Here is a 21695-nt window from a genome sequence, read left to right on the forward strand (position 1 = left end):
CCCGGCTCTGCCCCGTGTCACCCCCGGCTCTGCCCCGTGTCACCCCCGGCTCTGCCCCGTGTCACCCCCGGCTCTGCCCCGTGTCCTCCCGCGCCGCCGGCCGGGGCTGGCGCCGCCCGTGGCCGCCCTGACGGAGCCCCGCGCGGTCGGGGAGGCTGGAGCGCCGGGAAGGGCCCCGCGAGGCCGGCCCTGCCCGTGGGTGCGGGTGGGTGCGTGGGTGGGTGCAGGTGGGGGGTTGGGCGCCCTCGCGAGCATCGGCTGTGGGCTTCGAGCCCCGCTTAAATGCCGCCTCTTTCCTGRGCTCCGCGGCTGGAGCGGCAGCTCAGGGCGTTGAGCTCAGCCCTGCAGTCTCTTGTGGTGCTTGTTTCCCACCCCGGCTAGTGGCAGTTTTAGTTAGAAGGCGCGAGCTTTTCTGCCCACTGGTTAGGAAAGTGGCCAAGGGTAGGCAGCGTCCTCAGGAGTTTCCGTCTTGGCCTCCCGTTSCGTGTGCTTCGTGGCTTTGCTCTGTGTTTAAGGGGGATGCTGTAAAAATCTGCAGCCTTTGCTGCTGGTCGTAGGCCCGTTTACTCTCGTCTGTTCTGCCGCCGTGTATTTCTGGGCCTGTCATCTCTATGGGGAAGCCTTCAAATGCTCCAGCCTCCCTGAGGCCTGAAGTAAGGGAGGTCTGTTTTGAAGGGCCTTAAAAGTATATGCTGTTAAGAGTCACATGAATATAATGGAAAAATCTAATCCCGTTACTCAAAGGAGTAGGAAAAAGCATGGCAAGATGTAATGAAGAAGTAATCTGCTTCTCTAATATTTCTTATGTTGCATTTGATTTGGAACTTCCAACTGTGGTGCTGGTGCCCAGCTTTAAATAAGTGCTTTGAAGAAATGCTCTTTGGTGCGGAGTTTTAAAAGGGCCCCTATTGATGGGTTACAGCAGGGTCCAATCAATTCCCTGTGGACATTAAACTCTGTGGCCAATTTACGTAACTGAATTTTGCTATGGAAAGGTTCCCTGAAGATTTTTGCGATGACAGCACAAGTGACTACACGTACAATAGAATAGCGAAAGGGCTGTTCTAATGCTTGAGGCACTCCAGAGTTCAAAATACATCTTGCTGATTACGGCCTTTTAAGAAGGACTACATGGCCTTTTTTTTTTTTTTTTTTTTTTTTTTTTTTTTTATATCTGACAGCTTGACATTGAGACTTTCAAAATCATATTTGCTTACTGTGCAGGCTCAGGACAGAGGAAAACACAATTGCAGATGTACTTAGCACCTTATTGTTAAACCTGAAATCTTAAGAGTTGTGGTGTAGTTGCTTTCAGAATGAGTGTGGCAGATGATAAGCAATAGATTTCAGCTTCTGGAAGTGCTTGTTTTGTTGTTATGACCTAATTTTTAGGGGCGAAATATAGAGGAGAGATATGTGGCTTGACTGGCCATAGTTGCTATAGTCCCACTCAGTATTGCCAAGTTCCTGAAATTCAAACAGAGCTCCTCACTGTTTGTGTTTTTATTATTATTATTATTATTATTTTAATAGTAATTCTTTCCCCATTTCACCCATTCTGCCTCTACTTCCGCTTGATCTTTTCTTCTACTTTATTCAGGATGGGTTTTCTTCTAAACAAAATGAAGAGACTTACTTACTTGCAGTCAGTTCATAGAGGTGATGGTAATTAGTGGCGCTGCAGGGAAGCTGAAGAAGCTCTCACTGCTGCCTCTGCCTGTTTGTGGTTTCTTTAAGTGAATTAAACCAAAAGACCTCAAGAATGGCAGGCACTTTAATTTTCAGCTTTAACACAAGCAGTCAATTTTATGACCTGTTAAGGAGCTGAAAATGTCTGAGCATTCAGTTAAATGCTGATTTCTCTTGATTATTTTTCCTCTGTCAGAAACAGTATTAAAGTTTTGTTCTCTTTTTTTATTTTTTATCTGTGTTTTTGTTAAGTTTAAAAATATGAAAATGATACAAGTGTTAAAAAGCAGCTGCTTGGAAGTACAGCACAGTAAGCATTGTAAACTAAGCGCAGGCAGTAAGTCAGCATTACGTAACTTTATCTGCCTCAGGCACATGAGATTTTTTTTTTTTTTCTGCCCTTCCTTTTCTGTCCCCTCCTCATAGGGCAGAAAAGAGAACTAATGGATGGGTAAGAATTTGTCATGCTTCCGTGCAGGAATATGACATCAGAAATAAATTGGCCAACCTYTGTTGCCCTGCGTTCCTTCCTTTTTCTTTCCTTAGTCACTTGCAGACTGCAGTCTTGTTGGTAAATGGCTTTTCCTGTGTGTGTGTTTTTCTTTCTTTCTTTCTGTTCTGCTTTTGTTGGACTGGGGGACAGTTGCATCAACTTAATAAAATGTAATAGTAAGTTGTTCCATGATAATTTTTTTGTGACCTTTCTTGCCCTTTGTCATCTGTCCCTAAATTGTGCAGTGCTGGCTTGTTGCCTGAAAGGTCTGCTTCTGGTTCAAGCTTGTTCACAAAAAAAAAGGTGATCTGAATGATACTTTATAAATATATGTACTGAAGCACAGAGGAGGAAATTCAGAAGTCTTCTGCAGTGTGTAAAAAAAATGGCTGAACAACACTTTCCCCCCGCCCCCTTCCCTTTACCAAGTAACTGAGTAATGAGGGAGATTTTTCACTTGCATACAAAATGATAGACATGTACGTTTCCATTGAAAACCACATCTTAAGGAATCACAGAATGGTTGAGGTTGGCAGGGACCTCTAGAGATCATCTGGTCCAACTCCCTGCTCCAGCAGGGACACCCAGAGCACGGGRCACAGGGCGGCATCCAGGCGGGTTGGGAAGATCTCCAGAGAAGGAGACTCCACAGGCTCCCTGGGCAGCCTGTGCCAGGGCTCTGTTACCTCTACAATAAAGAAGTTCTTCCTTACATGGAGACGGAACTTCCTGTGTTGCAACTTACACCCACTGCCCCTTGTCCTGTGTTGCAACTTACACCCATTGCCGCTTGTCCTGTCACTGGCCTCCACTGAGAAGAGTTTGGTCCCCTCCTCTTGACACCCTCCCTTAAGGTGTTTGTACACACTGAAGAGGTTGAGATCCTCTCTCAGCCTTCTCTTCTTTAGACCATACAGGTCCAGAGAGATGCTTAAAACATAAATATTGAATTGCTTAAGGATTATAATCATTCTCTTCCCTGTGTTACTTCATTAATGCTTTTGAGTAATAATCTTTTGATAATCTTTGCTCAGGCAGTTAATTGCCTTTCACTGTAGGGCAGGCTTAAGTGTTAAGGGGTAAAGTAGGTAAGTAGCAAACCAGGATGGATAAAAACAAAGGTCAGTTGTCCATGTGGATGTTACTTAAGCCATTCTTGAACTTATCATACTCCTGTAGCACCTGGAGGTGGGTGGGATAATAGAAATGCTGCTTTGGTTTCTGAGTGATGAAGAACTCCAAGGCTTCAGCCTGCTGTTTTTTGGCATTAGTTTTTCTTCTATTCATGAATTTTCTGTGTTGTTGTTTGTGGTTTACAGGCAGCATTAAGTGTTGGAAATTGATGCTGTGAACACCTTGGCTATGTAATGCTACATGTTGTGAGCATTGTACAGTTACAAGGAACACTTAATATTTTGTATTAACTCCATTACGATTGGATTCTTATGGCTGTAGCACTGTGTTTTTTAACATGACTTAGTCATGTTGTCTTGGTATGTCTGAAACTCACATGACCCAACCTATGCAGAAGAAAATCTTCCTCTTTTCATGGAACTGGAGCTAGTGGTGATAGGCAAATAAACAAAAATTTTACCCAGGTATTTTTTAGTTTCTCTGTCATCTAAAAATCACAGCCATGTAGATGATACCCGTGCAATATTATTGTCTTGGGCGGGGCGGGGGGGAATTGGTGTTACTGAACCAGGCGAGCTTACGTTGGGGAAATTCCACTGCTTTCAGTACGTCTGTGTGTGAAGTCATAACTGGAAGGGAAGCTGGTGCTTTTAGGAGGCCTCTGTGTTTATAGCACAGAAGAATATTGAGTAAAGATGGGCTAAGTGATAAGCTTTGCTGTCGCCTGACTGTGCTTATGGCAGTTAAGCTGACACATCTAGTGAAACAAATGTCTTAACCAGTGGAGATTTAAAAAAAAAAAAAAAAAAAAAGTCAGTGCACTGACGTTTTGCACTTTCAGCTATTAATAGCTTAGAGCCTACGAAGGGCTTCTGAAATGAGGGAAGATGAACTCCCAAAGAATGGGCTGGGCTTATACCTTAATTATTTTGGGGATTTCATAGTAACCATTTAAAACTTGTAGTTTACTCATTTTTCAACATATTTTTATGAATACCAAATTAAATTGAATATGATTTTTATTTAAAGAACAGTTTAAGATTTTTATTAAAAAATGTATTTTTTCCTTTAAAAATCCACAGCGAATATAGATGAAAAGTGTTACGAATGTATGTGATGTGTGGCGTATTTGCAAATAAAGTAGTAATGCTCTTTGTCTTTTATTTTTTAGGTAACCTTTTATACAGTTAGGCATTCATTTCCGTCTTTCATGTGAAATACTTAATTTCTCAGTATGTTCCTGACGGGTCAAGGAGATGAGGTGGCAGATAGACACAACCTTTTCTCCCCCTTTGGAAATGTAAAGCAGAGTGATCTGTCTTTGTGTGTTGTCATCATCTGCTTTTTGGATCTCACTCTGTGGGCCACAAATGTAGTACCCAGCTGTGGAGTTGCTTCATGGGAAGAAGCTCTGTCTCATTGCTAGAACAGGAGTAACAGCAGTTACCATAGCTTACTCGTGGCTTACATTTATTGATATTATTAATATGGACTCAAATATTGGCATTTGGACAGTTTCCTCTCTTTGGAGTCTATGTGTATGGGGGTGGTGAGGAAAGAAGGGCAGTGGTCAGTTTTAATCAGCTCTGCCTACAAACTGGATCAGTTTATAATATAGGACACCAATTCTGCTATGTTGAACAAAAGAAAATCTGCAGCCAGAAACGTACCTGAGTTACTCCATTCCTGCAAGCTTTTCTCCAAAAAAATGGGGACTTTTCTAGACATATCTCCCATAAAAACAAGAACTTKTTTTTATTAAAACTCACTGTAGAGTAAGGAGACTTCAGCTTCTTGTCTCCTTCCTCCCAGAAGTGATGCAGTTCACCAGACTGACAGAAAAGCTTTGAGAAGTGTTGACCTTGGTTGGTCACAGTCTCCCAAAGAGACTGGATTCTCCTGGTAATTAATAATTTAGACGTATCATAAAAACTTAATACTAGCCTGTTGTGGCAGATAAGCAGCTTGTAATTATATATATATATTTGCTATTACCCGTGTACATGCAAAAGAGAAAATATGGATGTTCAAATTTAAAATGCAAGTTCACTTCAAAGAATGTGCCTAGGTGTCTGCCTTTAGGTAAGAAAACTTCACCTTTCAGTTGTAGATGGGAATCTCCTTATGAATGGAGGTTTTTGAGGTAGAGGAATTTTGTATCTATAACAAAAGCAATCTTCATCTCCCCTAGATTCCAAATTGTATAGTAACAATAAGGTATATAGATGTTACCTTTTTTAGATGTGGACTCTACTGTGACTACTACTGTAGACAATAGATCTTGTCTCATTTTGAAGAAGTTGGCCTTCTAAACTCTGTAAAAGGTTCTGGCTTATTTTTGTCTTCTAAATCTTCTTCTTTCCTTCCAGTAATTTCTGAGCATCTTATTCTAATGTTTAACTAAACTTACTTTTATAGCTAACTAAACAAGTGGATAACTAACTAAAGTTAAATTAAACAGAAAATGCCTGTGGTGTTTATTCATACTGACTGAGTTGCTACTGGTTGTCTTGTTCTGTCTCTTATGGTTGGTTATTTTATACTATTTTTATATTAGTCAGTTCTAGGAAATAGTTCTTGGTAGGCTTAAGTTTAAGACTAAATGCTGAGTTTGCTGAAGGAAATTGCTGGAAGGAAAGAGTGGGAAAAACACGTCCTTTTTGATAGCAGCAAGCTATGGCTTGGCTGAGGCCATCTTGTGAAGCTGTACTCTTGAACTTTAAAGTTCCTCCAAGATGCATGTAAGCCAAGGGAAGGTTTCCCCGCTCTGAGCAGCGATGCTGAGTCCTGTGAAAGAAAATGAGCCATTTTGGACTTGGTCGTTCACCCACCAGGCCACTTAGGATAGGTCTCTGTATCCTATTAAGAAAAGAAAGGGGGAAATTTTCAGTAAGAGTAAAATGTTTTTGGTAACAGGGTTTGTGGCAGAAGTCATTTGTGAGGTGGCTAAGCTACATCTTTTCCTATCGTGCAGCTTAAAGAAAGATCCTCTAAAGACCCTCTAATCACCGTTTGAGCATGTTCGTACCTGAAAAACGAGGTAGGAATCACAGTGGAACAGCCTCGAAGTCCCCCTGCTGAGAAAGGCCTATGTTTATGCCAAGTGTTGGTAGTTTCCCAGACGGGGAAACTGAGGCACATAGGACAAATGCTAAACTCGAGCCTGTTCTTGAAACTCTTCTCCTAAAGCCAATATCCACAAAAGAATGAGTGTGTGGCAACTGATCCTGCCTTGATGCCTAATATTTGGGGACCTCAGTCCTAGCATGGAGCTCACAATGCTGGATGTGATCTCTGTGTTCAGTTTCATAGCTTAAAATCTCATTTTAGGTGAGGGATAAGAGAATGAGCAAATGGACTATATACGAATACACACTTAGATTAGGCAAAACATTTTCAATTTGAGATGGAAATTTAGTTCTAAAGCAAGGAAAGAATAAAACACTTGGAAACTTATTAGGTTGGAGGGGCAATGACAACTCTTGCTACTGAAACTGAGCCGCTGTACAGCCAAGAATGTGCGTTTGAGCTGCCTCGCTCAATAGAGCGAGACCAGAGCGAGCTGGTCTCACTCTCACACTAACTGCACAAGTACTCTAACAAATAACCTGTTTTAGTAAGAAGGGCACCCCCTCTGCCAGCTGTATTTTTAATGGAAGTGACAGCTTCTGTTTTGTGCTCAAGTCTTGCATTGCCTGGCTTGTCTGCTTATTTCAGGATGTGTATGATGCTTTACGGCTTTCAGACTTAGAAGGAAAGTGGAAAATACATTTCCGTTGTACCATTTAGTTTCTTATTCCACTTAAACATTGTTTCCACTGTCGGAGGACAAGAATAGCCTAAAAGTGATATAGTGCAACTTAGTTTCTCAATCACTCTGTACCCTAAATATTAGATACTAAGTAGTAGATACTACGTTGCCATGAGACTCTTAGCTGTACCTCGTGTTGTGTCTGGAATGATCTAGAAGGGGAAAAAAATACCAAAACAAACAACAACTAAAAAAAAACCTCCAAATTTTGAATATTGTAGACATAACAAAATATGATCAATATTCTGTATATTACTAATTCTGTTGTATTTCTGTTCATAGTCCCATTCTTCAGTTGCTGTTCAGGATGCTTGGTAGAGATTTGTCATCTCCTTTCTTATAAAACATGTGTTTTCAGTGAAAATTTATTAAAAACCAAAACATAGTCTCTATCGTGTTGTAACTTATGGGTGTAAGCTTGTCCACTTTAGTTTTGAATAATGTTACCTTTTGACAGCATTCCTGGTAATGATGACAGGTGGATTATTGTTGTAATAAGGGTCACAATCATGTCCTTGGTAAAGCTGCATACAGAGCTTACTGTTGAACTTTCTCTGCAGAGGTTACATAGAGTAGCTTTGGGGAAAAGTTGTTGACCAGAGAATATTTCCAATGGCATTTATTTTGCTACTGCATCAGCCTTGGGACACAGCTGACAACCAGGGTGTCCCTGTGCACCATAGTTCTGTCCTTTGCCTTGTCCCAGTCCCTGCTACCTTCCCTTTCCTTGACTTGCCGAGGTCACTAGGTAGCACTAGAGCAGTTATCTGCTTCTTCCCATCCCTGAGCAGTTGAGCTTTCTGGTCAGCTGCAATGTGGGTTTCATTTATTCCACTAATGGAGAACCTGACCTGATGGGAAGTGCCTGCGTCTAGACCTGTGTGTCACTCCTCTCACCAGGGACAGGCCCGAAAACTGCCCATCAGGCTGCGTGAGGGGTTTACTTGCTCTCAAATGTGCAGTCAGCTTGATTTGGGCATACAGCAGGTCTCTTTTGTTTTAGTTTTAACTTGATACTATCAACTGAGTAACAAAGCACATCCTTGAAACAGAGGAAGAAGGAGARGGAGAGAGGGCTTTTATAGTTTATTGCTCTTTGTTGTATTTGTCACTAAAGTTTTATCAAAGCTGAGTGTCCTGTAGTGGATACTGGAGAAAAGTCTACAATTCAAAACAAGGTATCTTCAATAAAACCCATTCTTTTGGATATAATGCAGGGAAGAGAAATGTGTTACCAGGTCACGTTTTCAAGATGTTGGAGCTTATGGGATTAGCATCTCTCTAATTATCTGACTTGCTAATATCTGAAACTGTGGAGCTTGAATACTCTAATTTTTCAGTTGCCAAGAAATGAGATATGTACAAAATGCTGGATAAAGATTGACCTGTTGAATAACAGTTTGCATTTATTGACTTACCCCTCTAATATATGTATTATTTAATCCAGTGGTTTTCATTAGAGCTGTTTAGTACTGCTGAGTGGGAACCTATTCCTGCTTGACTAGCTTTATTTGGATACCCAAAACACCCAGCCTGTCTATAATATGATTCAAGTTTTACTTAGAGTTTTACTTCAGAATATTCAAGGGCAATTCAATTGTGAGACAGGAGACAAACTCAAGTCCTTTTTTTCTTACTCTCTTAAAACAGAGGCTTAAGATATTCCTTCTGCAGTTGAGTTACTGTAATACTTCTCTAGGAAGATCTCATTTTCTTCTTCATCCTTCTCCTTACAAACTGAGTTTGGAGTTTTTATCCTCCTCTCTCATTGTTCTCATTGGGAAGCTGCTGTTAGTGAACCTTCCTGTTGTACTTCAACCTTTCAGTGAAACATGAATAATATTTTCAGAAATACTTARCTTTTTGTATCAGCACTGAAATTTTTAGCCCAGATGAATGTAGGTTAGAATAGAAACTGGAACCAATTGTTAAATAATAAGCTGTTATCGGTGACAATTTTGTCCACTTCCCAATTTTTCAGATTTTCATATGTCCATTATTTTTACAGTTTACATATTCTGTATGTTCTAGGTTACTTCAGTAACCTAGGTTACTGATTTCATGCAATTTGTTGATACATAAGAGGCAAATAATATTAGCAGATTCAAAAAGGTAAGTTCCTAGACAACAAATCTGTAACAGTTACTAAATGGAATAGGCAGAACATCTATAGCATCTATAACAACTTCTGCCAGTATTTGTCCTATTGATAATTTTATGATAAAAATCAAACATATCTTTTCCAGTCATAACAAAATTCTCGTTCTCAGAATTATCTCTGAATATTTCTATATTAGAGGAGGAAAAAATAACTCTAAACTAGGAGGAAACAGAACTATTTTGAAGGAAGTTCCTTTTTGCTAGAGTTGGTCTCGGCATATTTACTTGCAGAAGAGTTCTAATATTGACACATGGTAGGTTGTTTGCCAAGGATAGCTCTGAATTAGCTATTGATGTGGGAGATGGGAAGAAATAGCTATCTTGGGAGCAAATGGGAACGTGTACAAATGCATGTACTGTGTTGTCAAATTAGGACTAGATTRTAATCTAGATTTAAATAATTAATGAGGAATTAAATACTAAGTTACATTTTATGCATCTAGTAGGCTTGAGAATATTCTTCTACTACCACTGGAAATTCTAACCATTGTATTTTTTTCCTTAAAATGGCTATCTACTTCTTTAAAACAACAGCAAGCCTTGAAATAGGCTAGACCTTTGATGTGAGAACTGACTAAAATGTTTTCACTCTTTACATTAATATGAATGAGTATCTTTTTTTTATAGTGAAGCTCATATCAAGCACTTGCATGTAAAACACTTTCAGTTGCTATGGATCACTTTATTTTTAGGTGGAGAGTCTAACTTTGACAGAGAAACTGTTCTGTTGCAAGGTATTTTTTTTTCAACAACATTCAGTATAAATCTCTCTGGATTCTTTTTGGTAGCAATTTGCCTCCAGAGGTTGTGGGTTTCCATGGTGCCTAATCCTTATTTAGCAGACACATTTGGTATTTCCACACAGCTGTGGAATGGCAGCAATGGCCTTCTGTTCTGCTTTCCTGCTTCCAGTGCAGATTCTCTATCTGTGACCTTAAAACATACTGGCTACTTTTGAGGGCTTCTTCAGAGATGTAGCAAAACAACCCACCGCACCCTTGCAAAGGAGCAGGACCTGTGAGGGAATTCCCATTTGTGAAGTGAGGGCATCATGGAGGAAAAATTGCCTAGATCTGCTCTGTGTACCTAGGTATATCTGTAGGCTTTGGTCAGCTAATGTTTTAGTCAGCAAATGATTAAAATCCTTGATCAGAAAAGGATTAAAAGCAAAAGTTGCTGAAATTTGCAGGACTTTTGTGTTTTGCCTGTGTGTACTGAAGTACCTTATAGAGTCTTATAACTTCGTACTTTAATGTAGCATTTATTCCCTTGAAGGCTCTCAGTCTAACATGTTTAGAGAGCTAAATTTTGAAGGGAGCTCATTGTCTGTGGTCACTACCGTATATTTAAGGAGAGAAGGTACTTGGTGAACTGCAAATAGCTTTCAGGRCACAGAAATTCAAAGTTTTCATCAGCAGGGCTTTACATTACAGCAGGAATTTGTGGACAAGAGCATAATCTTGTTGTAAATCCGTGCTTCAATAGAGAATGAAAACTGATGTTGAGAAGAAAGCCATAATGTTTTTCCCTTCTCCTGATGAACAGGAAGCTTGCAGCATTTCTTCAGTAGGAGGGTTTATCCATCTCTTCTAATCTTGTAATCCCTGTCTAACTGCACTTCCATAGTGTTTATATTTGTTTTAAAGGCCTTTCTAAAAATACACAAGTAGCCTATACCTCCCTGAAAATGTAGAGACAATGTTATTTTGAATAAAGTATGATCTACTTTAGTTCCTCTTTTTTACTTAAAATTTAGTGTTATACCTGTGACTGTAGAGTTTTCATGCATTACATTGATTAGAATACAGTTTGCATAAACTCATCTTAGATCAAAAGTGGATGAGCCAAATTTCCTGAAGTGTGGTGTCATTGAAAAGGCTAGAAAGGAAGACATGAGTGCTTAAGGTCAAGGCAGAACTATCACTACATTTGTGTGTTTAAAAAAAAAAAAAAAAAAAATTGCCTAAGCCATCAGTGTCAAGATCATCTTATGGCAAAGGCATAAATGAAAATAGAGAAGGAAAGCTAGATGCCTTTTCGTGCAGCAGAAAATACATTGAGGAAACAAGATATGATGTGAAAATAGCTTTTTTGCTTTGAGGGACAGGGGGGAGATCTATATAGTACGTCTAATGTATTGTTGAAATTATGTTGCAGTAGTCATTTATATGATATGATTTCCATTTTAGCAAATGGGAAAATAGAGCAACTTTTAAAAGAACATGCTTAAAATGGGGGAGCAGAAGCAGGCTGCGCGCGTGTGTGTCRCTTCTGTAGCTCGCGCTGTTGGGATGATAGGAGATAACACGTGCGGCTTTAATCCATGCGAGCAGAGGAGGGCTGGCTAAGCCTGCGGAGTCTGATGCAGTCTAGCTGCCACTGGAGGTGTCACAGTATATCCTCTTCCTGCACTCGCCTACGAATCTGACATATTTTATCAATTTGTCTTTTTTGCCACTTCTGCAATGAGGCAATTGATCAGAAAGATGCAAGCTSAGGTTATAAAAAGAAACAGATATTTGTAGTTCCCCAAAAAATCACAGGCTGGGCGGAAGTGAAAAGTGTAATCAGAGAATGGCATCTTCTTTCTGCTTGAAACCTTTATTTCTGAAAAGCTTTAAGAGGAAAATGGTGCCCAGCCTGCCCTGCAGCTAAGGGCTCCCACGCTGCAGAGCCATTCGTTGTGGTTCCCGTCCTGTTGCAGGACAGCTGTTGCTGTCAGCCTCCACATCGGGTTGCTTTGCAAATCCTTATTTGCAGAAACAAAAGAAAGGACTTAAGGATCTCCTCCTATTATTTATTTTTCTCAAATAATTATTTTCAATAAAAAGGAAATACTAAAAGAAAAGTGACTCTATTACCTTTCTTTTTTTCCTCCGTGGTATTTTGCTGCTGGAAGATCTGAAAATGTGAATGCGCAAAGACTTTCAAACCTCTTCTGGAAGAGAGTATTGAATTACTGGTTGAGAGATCCTGTTTGGGATGTCGGCTGAAGAGAGTCTAAGTAAAAAGACATGTGAAGGAAATTAATGTTTTCCTCTTCTGATTGTTTTTCCTCTGGTCCTCTCTAACATCAACAGTTCTTGATGTTAGAAGAGCTGTTGCTGCTCTATGTGAGTTTGAATATTGAAGCTTTGGAAGTGCCCTGGATTAGGTGCCTTTTGCAAGTTTAAGTAGTCTGACTCTYGAACCTTTAATGCTCTGTAGCTAGAGGGCTGAGAAAGCAGAAAAAGAAGGCCGTTTAGCTGGAATATAAATAAATATACTGAAATATGTCCTGTTTTTAATGTTCAGCTGACTATACTGCACACAGCCTGATACGTGAGGAAGTCTGCTCTGCATGGTCTAAAAATGGCTTTCTAGAAAGCTGACTATTACCAGTGAAACTGGGCTAGCTGCAGGAAAACCCTCTTGAAAAGAACAGTCAGATGGAGGTAACAGAAGAAAATGCCTTTGAGCCCTGCTCTTAAAATAGTGTGTGGGGGAGCCGGRGAAGGTGGTAATTTACAGTGGCCTGTAGCTGTTTAAGAGGTCCTGGGAATTATTTTGGCCATAACCTTGGCAAAAGCTGCTCTGCTGCAGTTATATAATGGCTCACTTGCAGTGAGGGGGATCTGAACTGTGAGCTCTTCCCGCTCCCTCAATTAAAAAACGTGGGCAGAGTAGGGTTACTATTGAAAAAAATAATTTTAGGTAAGTTTTGTTAACTTTGAATGTTAAATCCTGAGAAAGTGTTCAAGTAATGCTTTGAAACAGACCTTTGCTATTCCCATCCGAGTGCATTACCTTGTTCTCTATGGAGAGGAAACTTCCCTGCTGTCTGTCAGGCCTCTGCTCCCYCTGTCTCCAAAAGCAACGTGGGGTTTGGGCCAGGCTGAGCGGGAGGGAGGCCGAGGTACCTGCGCTCCCAAGGGCTCAAGAGAAGCKGTCGCCCTGCAGAGAGGGGCCCATGCCCTGGGAAGGCCAAGCAGGAGAGCTGGTCTACCTGCCAGCCCACTTAGCCACCTACCTGCCTGACTGCCTCCTGGCTGGGAGAGCAGGATTCTGGCTCGCAGGGTGAGTCTCCCGGTCCCAGCAGAGTCTCCAGGAAGTCCCTGAGAGGACCTGGGGCTACTGCCCCATTTTAGTAATAACGACGCCGTGTCCCGTAAGGAGGGCGTTGTGAGTTCTCTTCAAGCAGCTGCACTAGTGTAGCCACGCTGCTCTTCAGGGTTTCCGAGAAACACACACAGTGAGTGGCAACATAAATGGGAAAGCTTTCCCCCGATATAAATCATTCAAAATAATGTCCAGGACTGGGTGTTTTCCGGATGCGCCTGGCCAAAGGGCACAAAGGGCTCCTTTGAAGTCTGGAGCGGGGAATTTTTCCGTTTTCTCCGCGTGGTGGCTGTTACAGCTGACTGCCTTATTRCTTCTCCTGAAGGAAAAAAACATCCTATTTGGATGTTCTCTTCCCAGCCTCTTATCACCTCTGTCACTTGTAACTGTGGTGACTTTTGGAGGATTTTAATGAGRCGTTTCCAGGCAAGCAGGTAGAACAGACACCATTAATTCCCCTGCGAATGGAAAAGTGCCTGTTGAACAGGTGCCGATTCTTTGATGCACAACCTGGTGTTGGTCTCTTTATGTATGCCTTTGTTTTGGTGGAAGATCAAGCAGCCCTCACTGAAGGAGAGGACCAAAGGCAGGAAGAATGGCCGTTAGGGACACCGCCCTTAGCTAGACTCCTTCCACCCCTCATAGACCAAATAGTTGCAGTGGGGTAAGCCAAACTCCCCACACATTCCAGATGAGGGTGTACCAGCCATTGCTGTAAAAGTATGCCAGCAATTTTGTTATTGCTCATCTGCTTCCTAATGAGACGTCACCTTTTTTTTCCCTTGACCTACTTGACCTTTTCAAAATCAGGCCCCCTCAAGCATATTAAGTTAGTTTGAAGTGGTTTGGGTTTCCCCCGCCCCCTCCAGGACTTATCCACTCTGAACAGCTCTGCACATTTCTCATCTGTTTGCTAATATTTTGGGCTCATTGGTTAAATGACCTGATTGCTCTGCTTCCCTGCCCTTTCCATACTCCCTTTCATTGCCTGGGCTCTGCTTGGTTGTGTGTGTGYGCCCGTATGCACGCGTATGGATTTAGTTAGAGATAAATCAGGGCTACAGATACTTGAATCCAGTATTTGCAGAGGGAATTTTAGAAAAATGGTTTWAAGCATTTAAACTTAATGATTAGGTTGAATCAAAATCACAGCTTAAAACTAGAYGATTTTGTCACATGTGAGAAATTATATGAAAACTTTATGAAGTTGCTCTGCTAATTTCTTGTGAAATATTTTGCATCTTCTCTAGAACTGTTTTTTTCAACTTACCTGCCTGTTGTTGAATGAAATGTCTTATTTCCTTGTTATTCCTGCTATGATCTTGAGTTTATTGTTGGAATAAATAAGCACAGAATCTGTAACCTGCAGAGCTTTTATATTCTCTGGTTTCAAAGGCATTTTTATTGGCGTATACCAATAGTTAGTAAGACTTATTTAGCACCCTCTCTTCTGAAAGTAATTTTATAATCTTAATTATATTTTGCCTAWTACAAAATTAATGTAGATGTATCCTTAGTATTCTAGTTACAGGTAGGAAGACAATATTCTTTAGGATCCTCTTAAAAGCTTGTAAGTTAAAGCATTAAGGGGTGCTTCAGTAGCTATTGTCTAGATACGCTTTGTCTAAAATTAATGCTTTTGTAACATTTGATTTCTGTGTTTTAGCTACATGAATAGTTTTTTAGAAAAAATCAGAACCACTTTTAAAAAAACTGCTAGTTACCAGGTTTGAACTTGAGGGTTTTAATTATTGTGCTGGCTTATTCTATTTCTCATTTTCCCATGTGATTTACTGGAAGTGTCCTCTGAAAACTGCATTTAAAAGAAGAAAGAGCAAGAACTTAAAGGTGTATCTAGAGGAAAGATTTCCTCCAGAATGTAAGGAAGGCAGAATGCTTTGAAAGCCTCAAAACTGGAATGGAGAAGCTACCTGACAAGTTATATGAATATAAAAATCCCTGTTATGGAAATGGAATCTTATTTGTTGATTTTTTTCTCTAGATAAGCATTAAACTATATTGCATTAATTTATTGTGTTTTAAAGTGGGTTAATGTATTTCACAAATGTATTTAAGAGAAGCTTTTTGTAATATTTTTAAAAACCTTCATGTAAAAGAAAGTATTTTAAACCTAGTGTGTTCTAATATAGAAGATATTCAAAGGCAGGGTTTTTGGCTCCCCGGAACACAGCTGCATAGAAGTAATCCATTTCTGGAAAAAAAATCCATGATCAAGCTTATCCGATTTAATTGGACTATTTGCAATAATCCAGTGCTAATTTATAAATATTTTTGTTGAAGAGAAATTTTTATTATAAATTTGAAAAGGATTCGTTAGGCACACAAATGCTGTATAAATAATATAGAGTGTGCCTTAAAAGCTTGTTTATGTTCTTTTCAGCTTCACAATGAGGATGACCCTCCAGAGCCTTCGGCAGCAGCKCAACCCTCCACTTCGGCAGAGGCTGCGCAGCCACCGCCAGCAGCCGCCGCCTCGGGAGCGGACGCGGCCCCGCCGCCCTACTGCAGCATAGCCGTAGAGGCGGCAGCAGCAGCAGCCCCAGGTATCTTCCCTGGCTCCAAACGGCTGGTTGCAGCAGCGGGGTGAGAAGCAGCGCCCCGTCCAGCCTGCCGCCCTGCTGCAGCCCCCTTGCCCTGCTCGCTGTTTCACTCCTTGCACTACACAGGAGTTTTCCTGCGCTGCCCTCTGCCCCACGTGTTCGGAGGCAGCAGCCTCCTGAGTCACGCTGGTTGCCCCGAATTAGCAGGCTAATTGAATGGTCAGTAATTAGTGAGATACTTGGGTTTTTATTTAAGTCTGCCTGTTAGCTCTGTTCCACATTTATTCTTGGCGGCTTAAAGCAGTGCTCTGTAATAGAGCTCATTAGCCATTTTGATGCCTTTATAAGAAAAGGACGTCTTACCAAGCTCAGACTCCTTAAAGGCACATGGCATATTTGGTGAAAATACTGCCATGAGAAGATGGGCTTTTTTTTTTTTTTAATTTCTAATTTTATCAAGTTTTAAAATAAAGTATATTGTGCTTTCCCCTGGCCCCCCACCTCCACACACACTCTTTTCACTCCTCCCTTTCTCATTTGGGATTGAAAAGACTTAAACCGGTACTTGAATATTACCTCCTTTAAGTAGTGTGCCTACTAGTGTGCTGCAGCGTCAATCCGTGCCCTGTTTTTTCATATTGATTGAGCAAGCAATTTACTACCCCCGTTCTTTCAGAAAGATGTGTTTAAGGGCATMACAAATGGGCACGCAGAATTATCCTGTGCGTTGGATCTATGTGGTATTGGCACCTGTGCTGACAAACCTTTACTAAGGAAAGAACTTATTGTAAACTCCTGTTGACTGTGGGAGGAAACTCTTTATGTTTTAAAATAAAKKTTTTTTTTATTTTTTGAAAAATGACTTTATGATCACACTTTACTGTTTCAGCATATAAAAATTATGTCTGTTTATATTAATATAAGGAACTTATCACATTCTTTGAAAAAAAAAAAGATTGAAATCTTGAAACAGTAGATTTTAGAATTGGTACCAAGACATTGCTAATAAAAAATATAGTATGATAATGACAGGACTTATTCAGTATTGATAACTAACAGCCCTTTTCAAGGTTTTCCTTTGCTTGCTTTTTGTATGATTTGATAAAACAACTTTTTGGTTAGAATATCTAGATACTCAGTTCAGCAAGTACAGTCTCTGTTCCTAAAGATATTGGCTCTTTTCAACATCAAAGTTAAGGTTTCTGCCTTGAGCAGAAGCTGCAAGCCTCCTTCAGTTGTTTGTTGTTTTGCTTAATACAGTACTTTCCTGTAGCTTGTAAGAATCTGAAGTACAAATATTTTTAACAAAGCTGAACTTCCTATGCACTTTAAAGCTCAATAGATCTGTGTGTTTAATATTTACTGTTATTGATGTTTTTCTTGTTTAAAAATACATAAACCTCTTATTTTGGACAGAAACACAGAATGGATTTTACCCTGTGCCACCTCCCTACAGTGTAGCTACCTCTCTTCCTACTTACGATGAAGCGGAGAAGGCCAAAGCGGCAGCGATGGCAGCTGCTGCAGCAGAAGTTACCCAACGAGTAAGTGATCCAGTCCTCCTTTACTCAACTTTGGGAAAGCTGACAAGGGGTTATTTATTAGAACATGAGCCATATAATGACCTATTTATTTAAAATTACGGTGTGCTAGTGATTTTATGTATTTTGRATTTTTAGTCCTTCATAGATCATGCAAGTTAGTTGCAGAATCTGAAAAGGCAAACAGTGTTCACTTCCTTCTGAGACATGACAGCTCACCAAACATCTTTAGATGCCACCTTGTGCATTGTCTTGATAACCTGCCCCCTATGGTGTCACCTTTTAAATAAGAACCCCTACTAATTCTCCTATTAGGAGTTTATGCCCATTTTGAGTTTTTCAGATGGCAATAAATTAATAACCAAATAGGAAAATAACAACAATCTCTAAGTGGCAAAACAAGTACTACATATCTTTTAAAAAGAAAAATCTGTTATTTATTTCATGAAAAATTTAGTTATTCAGTACTGAAATTATGTTCCAAATGCTTTTTTTAAGGTTGCAGTCAATAAGTAATAGGTCTGTGTGTGTGTGTATGTATATACAGTGCTTTTAGCTTTGTGAGAAATAACGTTCTAAATAATACAGTTTTCAAAGTAGAAAATTGATATTTACAGTTTAATTAGCTAAATGGTAGTTTTGCTTTGTAAACAGTTCACGATTTTGTTCTTTCTCATCCAAATTCTAGAAGGTGGAACTTTCTAACCCTTGATATCATTAGCTGTATTTTGTTCTTCTGGAGTTTAGGCTTCCACTGCTTTCACTAAAACACCCCGTGTCAAAGTTGCATGTGACTGCAGTTGAGCTCTATTTATAGGCTGTGGCTGCCTGAATTATACCTGTCGCTCAGAGGAGTCTTTGCAGCCACAAATATAAATTCTGCTAGATCAGACAGAGCTGGTTCCCTGCCTGCCGTGCAACAGTCATACGCACAACAGTGTCTTTAAGGTGTGAACAGCTAAAATTAAAGTAGATTCGTGTAATGCTGCCAGGGAAGGTGTTGCCAGATCTGGCTTATGAAACGTGGCAGCGTGTCAGGAGCATTGGCATGATCAGCTGGCCGGTTCCTGCTCTTGCAGGAAGAGTTTTCCCCATGGAAATTTTCCCCTATGGGAAAAGAGTTTTCCCTGTAGTTTTCCCTGTGTTCTCCCTGGCAAGAAGAAGGGTGGAATTTCTCAGCTAGGATTGGCTGAGAAAGGAAAATGTGCAACTGGAAAAGAAACTAAAGCAAGTGTGGGGGAAAACTGAGCATAGGGAGGGGAGAATGGAGTAGGTGTGGGGCAAGATGCAAGAGAAGACACTTGTGGGGCTGAGAAAAGAAACCCACTGCCAGCTGGCAGTCACACTACGTGAGAAGAGTCAGAAGCCAAATGGCTGAGTAAAACGTCAGTAGTCGGACAAGGAAGAAAGCAAATGGGAAAGGTGGGAGTAAATGGAGGCGGGGGGTAAGGGTCTGGAATGATGAGGTGGGAGAGTAGGATGTGATAGCCCAGTGATAACTGCTTGTGTGAAATCTGCCCGGGTGTGTGTGCTTTCCAGCAGAACTCAAAGTGCAGGACCTAGGTGTTTACACCACAAAAATAACCTCTTTCTGAGGAATCCATAGGAGCAAACATTATCCCCTAAAGCTGGAGGCTTAAGTTAGTATTAAATGAGTGGCAGAAGTCTATTCAGTGCATCTAACAGCTACAGTCCTGCTGAGTGCCAGGGGCCTCAAGTTTGATAGGATTTTTTGCTTCTTTCCTTTTATTTTTATTTTAAATAAAAGTAAAGACCTACCCAACAATATTAAAGAAACAATATAAATCTTTCAAAGTAGGACTTTGAAGGGGAGGGATAAAAAGGAGCATACACCAAAGCCAAGTTTTTGTTTTGCAGATGCTATCAGTCTCATGTGCCAGTGCAGTTTTAATTGATGCTATTTTAATTTCCCAGCCATGTGATGTTTCCCTAGAATCTCTACCCTATTTAGTCCCTACGACAGATATACTGCGGGGCAGCTCAGGCTGTGTAAGAAGAGTGTCCTGATGTAATATGGGGGAGCAGATAAATCCCTTCAACCTTGCACTGCCCCTGGCTGTTTTCTCCCTTGCCCTGTGCTCAACCCCACAGCCTGCAGACGGTGTCAGTTGTTCAGTGCAGCTTTCAAATCAGGCACGTGCTGTCCATAGCCTGTTATTGGAGTTCCCAGCCTTACACCATCACAACACTGGTTTTGTATATGCAAACTCTGCTATACCTTCAATTTCTGACATGCAAAATGAGGGTGGTATTTCCCTTTCACTGCAGTAGCACTGTCAGTTGCAAAAAAAAATTAACTGTCCTTAGGTTGCACTGAGCAATGAATGAAGAAACTGAAGTTTGTTTCCTGATCTATTCTAAAGTGAAATATTTGAAAGGTARAGCATGCAAAAAAGCTATGCATTGAGCCGAAGAGAGGAAAAGTATATATGATAGCACATTTAATCAAACCCTTTTGACCTTGTCCTTTTCTGTGCAAGGTAGGAATCTTGAGGAAAACTGCAGTGCAATGTTGCTCTTCTCTCAGCCTCTGCATCCACAGAGTTTGAGCAATGTAAGCATAGCAGTGCTGTCCGTAGTGATGCTAGTTACCTGGCTTTTGATATTTTCTAATTCTCAAGGTCAGTTTTGAAAGGTTATTTAAATAGACAAAAATATATATTTTAATCATTATGTGATTTGTTTGTATGTTGTAATGAATGGCTTTTAATTAATGTGCTGCTTTAGTTGCATCTGTCTTATATTTTTCTGTTTTTACATGCTTAGCACGCCCAGTTTAGGGAATCTAGGAGTCTGTTTGATGAAATATTCCTCAGTCCTTCAGAGGTACGGTATAGTTCTCTCTAGTTTAGACTTTAACTGTGGCTTTTTCTGTTGGCAAGCAAATGCTGCTGGGGCTCTTCATGGTTTCACTCCCCCTTCCCTGCAACCATTGACTTCTCAGTGTTGTTTTATGTGCTGAAAGTAAATTGACGATTTTTCCACTCATTTTGACCCTGTTCTGGGGGATATATTTCACAGTATTGGTATCAGTTCAGTTCCCCAAGGAGGTTCTGAAGACTCTGCTCCTTTCCTTGGTGAAAGGTGGTCCTCTCACTAGAGACCTTGCTGAGTTCCAGTCTGAAGGAACTTAAAAAGCCTTGGGGAAGAAAGGACCCTCTTTTTATAGAATAACAGCAGAATTGTAGTTCCAGAGAAGTTAATAGGTTCAGCTGAAGTGCATGTTGTGTGCAGTGTGTGTTTTGCTCAGAGAAGTTACTGTGTGATGTACAGTTATATTGATCCTGTTGTTTTGCTGTTTGCTCCTTTCCCTGGTCATAGGAAGAGTAAGTACACAGATTTCGTAACACATTTAGCACACAGTTGTCCACAATCCTTAATACAGTTTACCACCAAAAATCAATGTAAGATTTTGAAACAATGTTGCATATTTTAGCAATTTCCAGGTGTGGTTGTATTCAAATAATTATTCTAATTGAGAACAATATTATTAATATCTAATAGAGTTATTACTGTGAAGTTGCATTTAATTCTGAGTAGCCACTGAAAAGTCAGTCATTTTATGTAGTCCCTTAAAATGTGGCCAAAAAGGTACCAAACTGTTATATGTAAAGAAGAAGAAAATGGGATAGTTGATACTAAATAGCTCGGGATGAATCTTGTCCTGGGGAGGAATGGATGACATGTGTGGAGCACAACTAGTGCCACTGTTGGGATCTTCCATCTGTGGCACCGGGATCAGGAAACCATGTAGTGTTAAATGGTGGCTGTCTCTTATAAACTTAATTTGAATGAGATTTCAAGCTAGAGAACCATATTTCATCATTCCTGAAGTTTCTGATGGATTTATTATCCCAGTGCTTGATGACAGGAGGAGGGTCTTGATTTAATAACCCTCCTTTGACATGGAGGGTGCTTAAATTAGAGGCTGTTGACACCTACTAGGCAAGCGGCTCCTCACAGGGGTTTGTGTGTTCCAGAGTTATATATTGACTTGTTTCTCACATGGGCAAGTCTTAGCCCTGTGCCCCTAGAAAAACTTGCTGAACTTGTTACTGTGATTGAGGAAAAACGTTGCTTTTCGGAAGGAACGTTTTGGATAAAGAGTGGCTCCCTAATAGATACATAAATACCAGTATCACATGCAGTAGTTACTAGTTAGTTAAAAACATGGCGGGGGAAAATGC

The 21695-nt window shown here is 40.5% G+C and overlaps 1 protein-coding gene across 1 annotated transcript in view; it reads left to right on the forward strand.

Annotated features, from left to right (window-relative positions):
* The first annotated feature begins 13236 nt into the window (after positions 1 to 13236).
* NDFIP2 (Nedd4 family interacting protein 2) overlaps positions 13237 to 21695 on the forward strand; it is a 28413-nt gene continuing 19954 nt past the window's right edge. The window contains exons 1-6 of the mRNA XM_026044525.1: positions 13237 to 13343; positions 13873 to 14049; positions 15052 to 15112; positions 15787 to 15949; positions 17363 to 17490; positions 20275 to 20334. Of these exons, the coding sequence (XP_025900310.1) occupies positions 13237 to 13343; positions 13873 to 14049; positions 15052 to 15112; positions 15787 to 15949; positions 17363 to 17490; positions 20275 to 20334 (696 nt within the window). The remainder of the gene's footprint in view (positions 13344 to 13872; positions 14050 to 15051; positions 15113 to 15786; positions 15950 to 17362; positions 17491 to 20274; positions 20335 to 21695) is intronic.

Source organism: Nothoprocta perdicaria, unplaced genomic scaffold (assembly GCF_003342845.1).
Source record: "Nothoprocta perdicaria isolate Ctin4 unplaced genomic scaffold, notPer1 scaffold_37, whole genome shotgun sequence".
Lineage (NCBI taxonomy): Eukaryota > Metazoa > Chordata > Aves > Tinamiformes > Tinamidae > Nothoprocta > Nothoprocta perdicaria.